At 35.2% G+C, this 12,842-nt stretch overlaps 3 protein-coding genes across 9 annotated transcripts in view; 1 reads left to right on the top strand and 2 right to left on the bottom strand.

The window, feature by feature from the left end:
* Mob2 (MOB kinase activator 2) overlaps window positions 1–3,200 on the top strand; it is a 41,978-nt gene extending 38,778 nt beyond the window's left edge. For all 5 annotated transcript variants that reach the window (XM_076375805.1, XM_076375807.1, XM_076375809.1 and 2 more), the window contains 4 exons: window positions 795–1,049; window positions 1,758–1,882; window positions 2,222–2,449; window positions 2,646–3,200. In XM_076375805.1, coding sequence (XP_076231920.1) covers window positions 795–1,049; window positions 1,758–1,882; window positions 2,222–2,449; window positions 2,646–2,716 — 679 coding nt within the window. In that variant the 3' untranslated portion in view covers window positions 2,717–3,200. The remainder of the gene's footprint in view (window positions 1–794; window positions 1,050–1,757; window positions 1,883–2,221; window positions 2,450–2,645) is intronic.
* Window positions 3,201–3,207: 7 nt separating this feature from the next.
* Window positions 3,208–4,981, bottom strand: LOC143177696 (uncharacterized). Its single transcript, XM_076375810.1, has 7 exons — window positions 4,836–4,981; window positions 4,742–4,773; window positions 4,528–4,655; window positions 4,254–4,414; window positions 3,632–4,107; window positions 3,415–3,538; window positions 3,208–3,335 (listed from the first exon to the last, which is right to left on the bottom strand). Exons 1-5 carry the CDS (start codon window positions 4,883–4,885, stop codon window positions 3,681–3,683), a joined length of 798 nt encoding a protein of 265 aa, XP_076231925.1. The 5' UTR covers window positions 4,886–4,981; the 3' UTR covers window positions 3,208–3,335; window positions 3,415–3,538; window positions 3,632–3,680.
* A 3,359-nt stretch (window positions 4,982–8,340) lies between these two features.
* On the bottom strand, window positions 8,341–12,730 carry Hip14 (palmitoyltransferase Hip14). 3 transcript variants are annotated; one of them, XM_076375803.1, is made up of 11 exons: window positions 12,315–12,730; window positions 11,414–11,642; window positions 11,128–11,327; window positions 10,833–11,042; window positions 10,478–10,757; window positions 10,214–10,414; window positions 9,735–9,896; window positions 9,493–9,649; window positions 9,179–9,423; window positions 8,911–9,094; window positions 8,341–8,841 (listed from the first exon to the last, which is right to left on the bottom strand). In XM_076375803.1, the coding sequence occupies exons 2-11, from the start codon at window positions 11,549–11,551 to the stop codon at window positions 8,813–8,815; spliced, it is 1,806 nt and encodes a 601-aa protein (XP_076231918.1). In that variant the 5' UTR covers window positions 11,552–11,642; window positions 12,315–12,730; the 3' UTR covers window positions 8,341–8,812. The 3 variants fall into 3 exon arrangements, with proteins under 3 accessions (XP_076231918.1, XP_076231916.1, XP_076231919.1); XM_076375801.1 differs by having other exon boundaries at window positions 8,344–9,094; XM_076375804.1 differs by lacking the exon at window positions 10,214–10,414 and having other exon boundaries at window positions 8,345–9,094.
* Window positions 12,731–12,842: the final 112 nt, after the last annotated feature.

Raw genomic sequence — 12,842 nt, 5'->3', positions numbered from 1 at the left:
CTTCTTCACCACTCGTTTCTCGCGCTCTAGATGCGCTCAATCTCTCGATCGTTGTGCCGATAACGCACGCTACTAGCACAGGTTCGTAACCAAACGTCGAATTCGTGGTTACCACTCACGCTGTTTCCCTCTTCCGTTTTTCTCTCGATTTCGATCGAAGTGGAAGTTTCATTCAGTTGCAGAATGTTTCGGTGATTTTCGTATGGGACATTCAATATTGTTTCGTCGATTCAATGTTTTTTTGCCATTCATCTGTCAAAGTAAGATATTTCTTACTCCCTCGTTCAATAAAGTAATTTCAAAGGTGAATAATTGGATCAACGCATTCTAAAGTAACATTTCAAATTTAATTGACTACTTCTTTTTTTAATGACTATAGTCTGAGCAAATGTAGGTGATCCTTCAAGGTCATACATTTGTCTGCTTTCAATTTCTTTATCTGTCTAACTATGGATATCATGTATATTTTTAAGTTTCAATGACCTTGAGCGACAAGTGGATATTATTTACTTTATTTAGAGTCTACATAATGTTTAACACCCATGCAAAAATACCACCACCATCCTGCGACTATTATAGTCTGAACGAAATCAGGTAGCTACTCAGAATTACTCCTCCTCCCCTAATTCAGTGGTCTCTAGTTTCCCTTCGATTTTGTTCAGACTATAACCATCAGAGACATGGGCTCCATCCCTGAGCGATAATTTGCTTCGTTGCTTGACTGTCAGAAGTAGAGAGGACGCGTGACTGGAAGACGATCCTGACTAAATGAGCGGTATTAACGCTGTTCGTAGAAAAGCCCGACGAAAGGAGAAGGATGCGGGAACCACAGAGGATCCGAAGTTGTACCTCGAGGAGGCGGCCCTCGAAAGGCAACTGCCAGAGCTGGACCTGAGGATGTTGGTCGATCTACCACCCGGTTTGGACTACAACGAGTGGCTGGCCTCCCACACCCTCGCACTATTCGATCACATCAACCTCGTTTACGGAACAATATCGGAGTTCTGCACCATGACGGGCTGCCCCGATATGACCGGTCCCGGCTTAAGGTATGCATTTCGGAATGATCGTTTAGTTTCGATTCGTTCCTAATCACCTTCCAACACTTTTTCATGTTCCACTGACGAAGGACCTTTCGAGGCGATAGACTCTCAGATTTCAATGCAACTTGGTACGTGTGTAGACTTTTTCCTGCGGATACAGAATACGTGTGATTGCAGACACGGACAAACGATGGCCAAACTGTAGCCCCCGAGCCGTATGTGGCTCTTGCAGATATTGATTGTAGCTCCTAGAAACGTTTCAGGAAAACAGAACCACCTTTACTTTCACGCGTCACATCTGTGTAGAAAAATCCTCTTCGAGAAAATCCAATGCAGGGATGAAAAAGTAGAGACAATGCCTTTTAAAGTGAGTCCAGGCTGAAATCTATACCTGTACCAAGTTGCATTCTAATTTTCTCGCGAGAGTGCCATGTCGAGAGGTTCCTTCGTGAGAATTTGACGTTTTCTAATCGTAATACCGGAAGTTAATATGTAATTTTGCTGTTGTTTGTCTTCAATCTACGATTCGGTGGGAGAAGAAGGCTGAGATATTTGCTCACGTTTGGCTACAAAAGAAAGAGCAGGGAAGGATGAAAGAGTACCGATTAAAGTCCATTCTTTGAACGGTTTTCCTCTCGCCTTGACCCTTTCTTCTCTGTTATTTCCTTTGACCGACATTACGCGGACGAATAATTCGCTTTCTTATCGTTTCAGAACGTATCTGTGGTTCGACGAGAAAGGGAAGAAAACGAGAGTGGCAGCGCCACAGTATATAGATTATGTTATGACTTTTACACAACGCACCGTTAGCGACGAAACTATATTTCCTACGAAATATGGTAAGCCATTTTCTGTCTAGCTTCATCACTAATTAAGTAACTCGTCGAGGTAACACTAGGCTTGTGTTAAAAGGGTTAGAGAGAAGATACTGTATTTGTTAAAAACTCTTTAAGTGTAGTGTCCTCGATAGGCAGAAAGAATATTTGACTGACAATTAATTTATTCACTAAATCCTATACCAAGCAACACTGATACTATTCTATAGTTCACTAACACTATTATTTACAATTCCAAACAGTCAGAAACTACTCGATGACAAATTTCACGAATGATGTAGGTTGCCCATGCCAACGAAGGTTATAATCATATTAATTAGTGGCTTTCCTTGGATGTTCCAGCAAATGAATTTCCTAGCTCGTTCGAATCGATAGTGCGTAAGATCCTGCGGCTACTGTACCACGTGGTGGCACACATTTACCACTGCCACTTCAGAGAGGTAACACTTTTGGGGCTGCACGCTCACCTCAATTGTGTGTTCGCCCACCTCACGCTCCTTAATCAACGCTTCAATCTTATCGATCCCAAGGAGACAGAGATCTTAGGAGACTTAGAGGCTGCCCTCTTGGGTAAGCTTAACTGTCTAGAAAATCGATAGATTATTACGTAACGCTTGCCGGCGACTGTATTATCCATAATAAGATTATGTACACAGTTTTAAGCGGAAACATTAGCGATACAGGTGATATCATTCCGCTAAAATTGTGCGACTACGTAAACGCTGTTGAGCCTATTTAGATGCTGAGTGGAGGTTTGTAATTGCAGGTGACTCGACATCATCATCTGCGCCTTCACAAACCTTAGCCATCCAGGAGACTCCGACCACAGCCACCTAGATCGCGATGCACAGCAAGACAGAGGTTGCAGTTCCTGAGACTAGGTGACGATAGGCGTTTGTTTTTCTCCTTTTTCTTTCCTATTTCTCTCTCTCTCTCTCTTTTTTTAAAAAAAGGAAAAATAGAGTACGTGAACAACAGAGTTTAAAGATAATGACTACACGCAGGTGGAGCGAAAGCGCAATTCTGTAAAAACCAGTAGTACCTGTAAATAGCGAAGTGTGAACAACTACATGATGTAATTAGGTTCCTCCGTTTGTTGTTTGTGAGATTGTACATAATTTATTAAACAGTAAGATATACGAAAGAGACGAAGGACGATTATTGATTATTATTGACAAAGTTAGTTGCTATAAGAAATAATTTGTTCTGTAAAAAAATGAAGAAGAAAGATGAAATGAAACAAAGTGAAATGAAAATGATAATAATATTGTAAAGTTAAAGTAATACCAAATATATACCTGGTGTTAAGGCATGTGTTATATTCGTTGGAACTCGGATGAATTTCATTTCCGAATCTTCTTTTAGTTATCTTTATCTCAATCCTGTATATCATTTTATCTACGTCCACTATTACTTACTGTCATCCTTCAGACAAAAAAAGACGAAATTCTCTATCCTGTTATACAAATAAAACAAACATTACTAGGCGTTTCAGAACAGTAACTAACAATTAAAGTAAAAGCAGCATATTTTACATTATTCTAATTTCTTCCGCAGGTGTTCCTGACGAATTTTTGTAGAATTCCTTAAAATCTGCTTTCATTCTACCTCAGTCCATTTACATAGAAATGCAGCGAATCATTTGTTGTCCTTTTCTACCTGAAAACACAAAACGCAAGTGCAAAACCAGGATAGAATTCAACCAATTTCACTGTTTTTTAATGGACCAAAATAATTTGTTAAAATGTTTACTTGCTCGTCACTCACGGAACCACAGTTAACACTTTCTTCCATTCACTCGTCAAGTGCACGGAACCGAAGGAGCAGTGTTCTGTTTAATTTCCACGAGTCTAATCGCGGCACAGAGGTTTGCGATTTCTTTCAAGAATAACCCTATTGCTTCAGCAATTGGTTCGCAAAGATCTCTTAGAGATGTTGCGATGTTGTACAGCAATATGAGCACTGGTTGTATGAACGCATTGAATATGATGGATAAAAATGGTTTCACAAAATAATCCGCGAACAGTTGCAAAATGCCCACAGTAAGCGGTCTTATTATACTGTAAAGAATAAACCGAAATAATTGTAGAATAAACGCTGTAACGAAAGCGGTTCCAATATGAATCGTTCCGAATATTTCGGCCCAGAAACGAGTCGCTGCTTGATCAGTTTTTTCGGCACACTTGTCGGTTATTAATATTGGAGGCGAATCTGTTGTTCGGTAATAACTGTAGAGAAATAACGATTATCAATGGATTAACAGTACTTAAGGAACGTTACTTATTTCTATAACTTTTTAATGAAAAGGTTAAACTGAAAGCAACCTCTGAATAACTAAAAGAGTCATGTAATCATGAAATGTAGTTGTACCTACGCAGAGTTTCCATGATCAAAGTAATAGATGTCAATCCTTTCTGCCGCTTCCCTTTCTTTATGTTTCTGTTTTTCTTCATCTCTTAAAAGCTTGGCCATTTTCTGGTCATCACGTTTTCTTTTATTTGGTATCCCTTCTGATATCTCACAGCACATAAATGGCTAAATGAAAAGAGACTGTTATGGATAATATTGGATAATTGTCCAATATTATGAATATAGAAGATAAAAATGAATCAGTATTGCTGTATCCCTCTATACATATTTTTTAATACCTCTGAATAATGAGGACACTGTCTCTGTTTCAGTTTTACTTCATATGTTTTATCTTTTCTTTCCAAGTATCCCTTCTTTGGCCATTTCCACTTAAAGCGACACCAGAATGGTCGTAAGCACGACGAATCTGAATGTATATTCAGAAAAGGTTTTAAAAAATTTTTTAAATTAATTGTAAAATGAAAATTTAAGTTACATGACTGAAATAATTACCTTTTTTATATTTCAGAGGCAAAGTGTAGGCACTGCTAGAAAAGAGAAATTATTTAATTAACTTTGCCATGTGAAATGAATAGAATGGTATTACATTTTGTGAGTATGACATAAACATGGCATAGTGGAGTCAATTTGCTTCATTGAACACTGATCTTTTAATGCCTCTTTCTGTGATGTCTGTTTTGCTATATCTGTTATTCCACACTGTTCCGGAGGTACTCCAGATTTTATAGGCGAATGTGTCTCGTAACATTTACAATCTTTAACTTAATCAACACAATATTTAATTTATATTTGTTTTATAAATTGTTATAAAATATCAATCTAGTCTATTATAGCTTTTTCAGTTGTTAATCCTTTAAATTACTTACAGTTATATTCCTGAAAAATATTATCCCTACTTATAGGTTCACAATATTTTCTGATATTGCTATCAGTTACACAAGTATCTGACTGTAAAGATGTTATGTTAGAAACTTCTGTAGCATCAGTGCAAGGGCAATCGTCTGCAGAAACCATGTTGAACACATTTCTTGAAAACAAATTGAACAAAATTGAAATTAAACTAACGTGAACTAAAACAGAACTAAACTGTCAAATTGACAGCAATGAAAGTTGATGCATTCATATGTTTACATCAAAAGTGCATTCTTTGGACTTTCAGTGACATTCAGTACATAGTAATTTGATGAAAACATCTTTTTTATTGAGAAAAAACACTATTTAGAAATATTTTGAGGAAATTAAAAGCATGATAAAATGTTTACAAGGAATAATGAAGGAGAAATAAACTGCATACTTGTATTTTCTTTATTTAATAACACTTAGTAATTTTGATTCAATTTTGCGCAATTTACCAAAAATTTTTACACGTCTAACACTTCACGTTTCTAGACTTTATTAATCCTCGAAACGTAGTTCGAAGTAAAAGAGAATAGTATTTACATCGAGTTGAGTTGGAAGTAGAATGGTATATAAATAGCCTATTGCGATTTGATACAATAATTGTAAACTCATCTACGTGACATAATGCCTGGTGAAAAGCTTTATAATTCTTAAACGTGTAACAAGTTACGAAAAGAATTACAGAACTATATATTTTTTCCTTCCACCGGCAACTTCAATTAGAATCTAAGCATTCAAAATGTTATTACATTTTCATTTTTAAATCCTTCTTCCTAAAATTTTTACATTTATAGTGTTTCATTCGTAATCAATTTTCTTACACTTTTTAACACAAGTCATTTACAGCCTACAAATGAAATATTTGAAAATATTAATTATAAAAGATTTTCTCATTTTATATTTATCTGTTTGTTGCGTATATATATCTAAAGTATAATACAATTTGAATCTTTTATTCGTTGATGATGGATCGATAATTATGGAATCCATTTTTGCTTTACACACTTAAAAAATAAGAAGACTACTTATTAGAAATAGTTGGGTGCATCCCATCGTTTTTATGAGGTAAATGAAATGTAAATATCAAATTGCCTTAATATTGATCGGACTAGAACAGAGATATATATATATATATATATAAATACTAAATGTGTATGCCACTGTCTTTAAATGAAGTAAAGATATTTAACAAACGCATTCGTTCGACATAGTCAATAGTCTGGTACAAAGTAATATTACGTATAACTTACATTTGTATATTTATAATATTTATACACGTGTTTCTTGCAATAATTCAGACATGGAGTATTCGTTTTTTAATATCATTGTTCGCGCGACAGTATCTATGTTTAAAATTTGCATATACGTTTCAACGGTTTGTACAAATACCTCTTTAACATTCTGTATCAAGCAGTCAAAGAAGTTGAAGAATTTGTTCTTGGTTAGATAAAAGAATACCGAAAGTTAGTTTTTTCCTGTACACGCGAATACGAAACGTTTTTCGTAACTATCAAAATAAAAGTAAACTAGCTGAATTATTTACACCGTTATATAATCAGACCGAATAACGTACATATAAAAAGTAATCGATTGCATGAGATAAAAATAGCCTGACAACAGAGAAATTATATAATACAATTGATAAAACGATACAATTATCTTCATTATATAGTTATCGTGCAGATATCTAATAATGACCAAATGAACAAATTATTACGCGTGATAGACCTGTTCCCTTAGAAACTATAACTGAAGTTAAAAATGTATCCGCACATTTGCTTAATTCACATATTTTTCATAAATTTGTATGAGACAATAATGGTATATTTAGGCACCTATTTAAAATGCAGTGTTGAATATATTCGCGCTCTTTTAACATAAGTCTTTAGTGTGAATATTCAGTAGTTGGATCATACGATCATCGACCAAAATATTGTTTCCTTTATAGATTTTTCCAGCTTTATTTCAATGTCAAATTTAAATGAAACCTATCCTGTTAAGGATGCAATTAATTATTAACATTTAATCTGCCTGCGTTAATTGTGCGTAAAACACAACTTTCACAGTACTAAATATTTAATTATATTTTATAATGCTAGAAAGTGAATTGACATAGCACTTGCAGCCTTAACAGCACAGTCTGATTTTGACATATGTATATTAGTATTGCTGTAAACTTAAATTAGAAGGGAGCCTTTATTCTTAACAAGATGCTCGTATTAGAGGCAAAAGAAGCAACTCGTAATTGTAGATCGAAGTACATTTTTGGAATGTAAAATATTTAATAATTCTCTATTTTTACTTGTCACGTGTGTAATTACCGTACAAAAAATTCTAAAAGATTTTTTCGCCTGCATCAAATTCCTATTATCTTATATTTTTCTTCTTTCTTGTTTCTTTCTTTTAATATCTACAGACAATTAATAAGATAGTTCATTGAAAATTTTACGATATTATTAAAATGTGACATCCATTGAAACAGACATTGTAAACAATTTATATATACTATGCTGTAAATATTTTATATTGCTATCGATAAAACGTTTTCTCCTGTTTTACGTAATGCAATAATGGATTAGATATAACAGTTAACGTTAATCAAACCTTATAAGATTAGAGCGTAAGAGTATATGTGTACGTGGTGGATGTCTTTCAAAGAGTACAAGCATGGCACTTAAGTCAGGTAAACTTACTCGTAAGTACGAAAAATGGATTGAATAATTAACAGTTAATTTACAATATAATTTTCCTTCGTGTAATCGTATCATACAACATTTGATTTTATTTTTCAAATTGAGATCAGTTTAAATATCTCTAAACACGCGTATGCCATACTTTCTACCGACAATTTTGTCTTTTTTTTGTTTTTAAACTAGTTCTGGGCTCTTCATTTACAAGTTTTATAACTTCAGCAAAAAACTCATAATATCTCTGTCTACAGCACTTATAAGCTACAAAGTACAAACAATCGTAATAAATAATATCGATAAAAATACATTGTACAATTGATCTCATAAAACTGACTGTCATGGCTCTTTCTTATAAAGGTATTACTGTTCTCCAATACGATTAAAATTGTACTTTTTCGTTATACATATGTGTATATATATATATATAAATCATTTATAAGACAAACCTGTATTTCTTTCATAGGATACAAAGTGTTAAAGTAACTAAAAAAGAAACTCTTGTCATTAAATGTCTTAACGTATTCATATTTAATGATTACGTTACGATATACATGAAAAATATAGATATTTACAATGCAGTATAATGTAAATCAACGTTCTATTTATATTGAGTAAATAAATGTACAAGGAGACAAAAAAAAGCTTGCTTTTGTAATCTTTTGTAAAAATAGAGTCAAAGTACTTGTGCAACTTGTTCTACTGGTCGATGCTTAAGAAATAAAATACATAACAGGGGTGGGATATGCATACTTACGTCGTAGAACAGTCTTTTACAATTACACGAATGATTAAAAATCGTGTTCGCTGACCGCGGGGAATTCCTTGCAATATTCCGTACAATTTAAATCTGTGTATGCAAAATCACTGTGTATCTTTAAAAAAGTCACTTCCAATCTTGTAGTAACTCTTTGGTAGCCCAGAAGTGCTTCAGGCATAATTGATATGACACAGGCTGTTAGCTTCCGACAGCTAATTACGCTTGTTCCACAGCGGGTCCTCCAACTGTTAAGAAAATATTCTAAATATATTGGAAATTGTCTTTTGTAGCGAGTAAAGGCAATTTTTCGATGCCTTGTTTATTATCAAAACTATGCAACCAATCTGAGCTGGGCTTCGCTTTCACTCCACAGAAGCTCAAATTACAAAAATCTGCTGCATTTTGAAGGGCACCACGGTGGAAGGGATTTCCTTGTTTAAAGTGAGTGTAGCGTCCAGCGTTCATTCGTTCATTTGTGGTCATACCGAGAACCATAATCTAATCGAAATGATATAGCTTGTAAATATACCTATATTACTTGCAAAAAATTCGTCGAAAAAATGGCAGAAGAAAAAAATATACCTGATAACATTGACACGCTAGTAGTGTGCCGACCCAAAAGAAATGCAAAGATGTATTTGCTGTAACCCACATTACCCAAGCATCACAAGTAGCTGCAGCAACTAGGTAATTATCAGCGCTATGACCATTTGTCAAGTTTGTCCAGCATTCGAACTGCCAATATTGTACACTGGCAGATAAAATGACAATACACAGGCCTAATAATGATGCTAAAAATCCAAGAAAGTACTTGTGGTTATGCGCACCTGAAAATAGTTTTTAAGATTGAAGTTAATACGCTCTCATTTCTGAATTTTTTATTTTAGTCGACATACCGATGCAATTATTGACCCACGGACAATGGTGGTCAAATCGCGCTACGCATCGGTCACATGTAGAACAATGTTTAGATCTCATAGGTCTTCTGACTAAGCAGCTACTGCAAAACGATTGCGGTTCAAAACCACCTGATTCTGCTAACTCTATAATCGTCTGAAAAATAATAAAACTAGAGAATGTACATTGCTTACGAAAGATAATCCCATTTAGTCGGTCATTTAGCATACAAATTTTTTACATTTAACTTATCCTCATGAGTAGCTGTAATTACACCTGGATCACCTCTCCAGGACTGCAAAAAACATATCCAGAGTGGTACTGATCCACTTACTAGTAGTAACCATAAATACCAAGCAGCGTGTATGCCTAGCCAAAATACCCATGTGACATATATCCACATCTGCAATGAATGATAATAGAAAATTATCACTGAGCAAACGTAACGAATATCAATCGAACAAGGAATGTCAGACGTATTTGTATTTTTAATGATAGAATTAACTCAAAAGTTTTTATTGTGTTTCTGTGTGTGTTATCTAAAATGTACTTGTCATGATAAGATGCTTTTATCACCTATCTAAGATATATAACAGGAAACAACTGATAATTTAAGAACTTCTACAACTCAGATTGACAGTGTTACATTTTTACATGAAAGTAACTAATTGTGGAAAAATGTTTTTTGACCGACTGATCTTGAGAACTAGATGAACTTACCTTTGTAGCCAAATAAATTGACATTGGTACAATATGAAACAATCGCTCGTCAAAGACAAAATGATTAGCTAAATATAATGCTATATAAAGAGTGACAAAGGCACCTAATTTCACTAGATAATCTAATCCACTTTGAAAAATCATTCCGATCACATAAAAAACTATAAATGGTGTACTGACCATACAGTACCAGCGCATTCTCTGAAAGAAAAAAAATTAAGAATGTAGAGAAAAACAAGATTACCCAAGCAATGTTATACATACCTTATCTCTACACCATGTTCTAGTTCTTCCCTGTTTTTCTCTGATTTCTTGACTGATTTTATGTCCTAACCAGGCTGCCCCGATATGGCGACCAAGTAATGTCATTGGTGTTTCTTCTCTCAAGTTGGGTACATCTAATGATGCACCATGATGAACTAATGTAGATATTGCTGTACTATTTTCGGCTATGATAGCCCAATGCAAAGCTGTATTGCCATGTATATTATCTGCTAGCCAGTGAGATGCTCCTAAAGTTAATAACAAGCGAGTTGGATCTAAACTGTAAAAAAGAAAGTTTTCAAAGTAACCAATGCAATGTGATTTAAAGCACAAACTGTAGATCTTTTATGTGTACCTATTAACTTTGTAGGCACTCCACATAAGGGGTGTCATTGCGCTTCTATCTGGCATATTTGGATTTACTCCTTTTGCGACTAGATAAGCAACAATAGAAGTATGACCAAATTGTGCTGCTAAATGAATACATGAGAATCCTTCTGAATCTCTGAGAGTTGGATCTGCTCCTGCTCTCATCAATATCACAACTGTAGCCAAATGGCCCTGCCTGAAAACAATTATTTTTCCATTAAAATTATGTATAAATGTAAAGTATTTAATAAAGTATTTAAAGAATGTGATTCAAGAATTACCTTGTGGCCCAATGTAATGGTGTGGAACCAAGTTCTCCACCCACTACATCCACAACAGCCCCTTTTGCAATAAGATATTTCACAATATCTTTTCGATTATTTATTGCAGCCCAATGTAGCAATGTTACTGTCTCTGAATCTGGCTCATTTACATTAGCACCTGCTTCTACCAATTCAGTGACACGATCCAATGCTCCATACTAAAATACATATATTCATTACATAGAAGTTTGAATTGGAAATATCGATACAATAATGCACACTCACTAATGAAAGATAATAGTACCTGTGTTGCCCTAACAATGTCAAATGAACTACAATCCTCTGCTGGAGATCTAGTAGGTTCTTGATGATGCGTAGTTGAATCATCAGGCTCACCACTGCCCTCGCTCTGGCAGGCAGTTTGCATTTTTAGAGCATACATCTTGAATTTGTTAATTTCCTCTACAAAATCACGTCATAGATACAAAAATGAATCGCGTTTTGGAACTTGCTTTTAGATTACTGAAAGGTGACTGAAACAGCAACAAAATATCGTTTCAATGAATTATATATGTTAAAGACTCTCACTTATTTATTAAATATAATTCATCTACATTTTGTACACATTCAAGTCCGAATACTAATCGAAGTATCATTTTAAATAGCGAGTGGTAAAAAGTAAATGCAAATAAAGTACTAGCGCTTGAAATATTTGGCTGCGCCCATGAATGTTAATAGCAGCGATTCGCCGATATTATTTCGCGCGAATGTCCTCCATCCGGCGACTAATATCGCTCAATTTAGCCGGCAGTATAATCAATCTGTCGTTTGTATTCACATAGTACAATGCGTTGTAAATACGATGTGTACTACTTACAGCACACCAAGCATATTAACAATCGATTCTATATTCGAGTCAGAGACTAATAAACGTCGAGATGCACTATTATCTCCAACGTTTTAAAAGATCTACTGCATTACTACATTCTACGATGGAATCTTATCTACGTTATACATGTTGCACTAAATAAAATAGAACGTGCAATCTTTCTTTCGTCGTTGCAAAAGAGAACGACACGTGCTCGTTAAACGTCAAGACGCAAATTGAAGAGAAAAGTTCCGAGTCGGTTGTTCGAGTCATGGAATTAGCTCATGATCGTAAATATATATTCGTAATAATGGGTTGACAGTATTTTATATCTTACCTGGCAAGCAATAACAGCATTAGTAGTAGTAGCCGTACATTGTACGCGGCGTGCTACCCTCGAAATACGTCTAAAAGGGTTAGATTTAAAGGAGAAACAGTCGGTGGGGGTGGGGCGCCGATACATTGCATAGAATCCGGACAAGGGTTGACCTTTTCCTCCCTACTATAGGAATACGACACCCCTCCAGCGAGACCATTCGTTTCTATCCGTGGATCCACGATATAACACGTTTCCTCTTCCCTGCTTTATTTAGAAAAGGATCTCGTATCGACGTTAACGCGTGCCTCCTTTTACGGATGAAATTGTTAAACACGCGCCGCGCACCGCACTGACACAAGATATCATCCTCCTGTCACTTACACATTATGCTTTTCAAAGTTTCGCCACCAACTTCTTATTGACCAAACGGCTTCTCAAGCCGCCCGATCGGTATCCGATACTCATCGAACGAATGTGATGTGGCGACTGTGGCGACGTCTTTTGTATTTCTTACTAGAGGGCGGTCAATGAATATTGGATTCCCGT

This window comes from Calliopsis andreniformis, chromosome 3 (assembly GCF_051401765.1).
Source record: "Calliopsis andreniformis isolate RMS-2024a chromosome 3, iyCalAndr_principal, whole genome shotgun sequence".
Lineage (NCBI taxonomy): Eukaryota > Metazoa > Arthropoda > Insecta > Hymenoptera > Andrenidae > Calliopsis > Calliopsis andreniformis.
The sequence above is the reverse complement of the archived record's forward strand: the minus strand, read 5'-3'. Positions and strand labels throughout refer to the sequence as shown.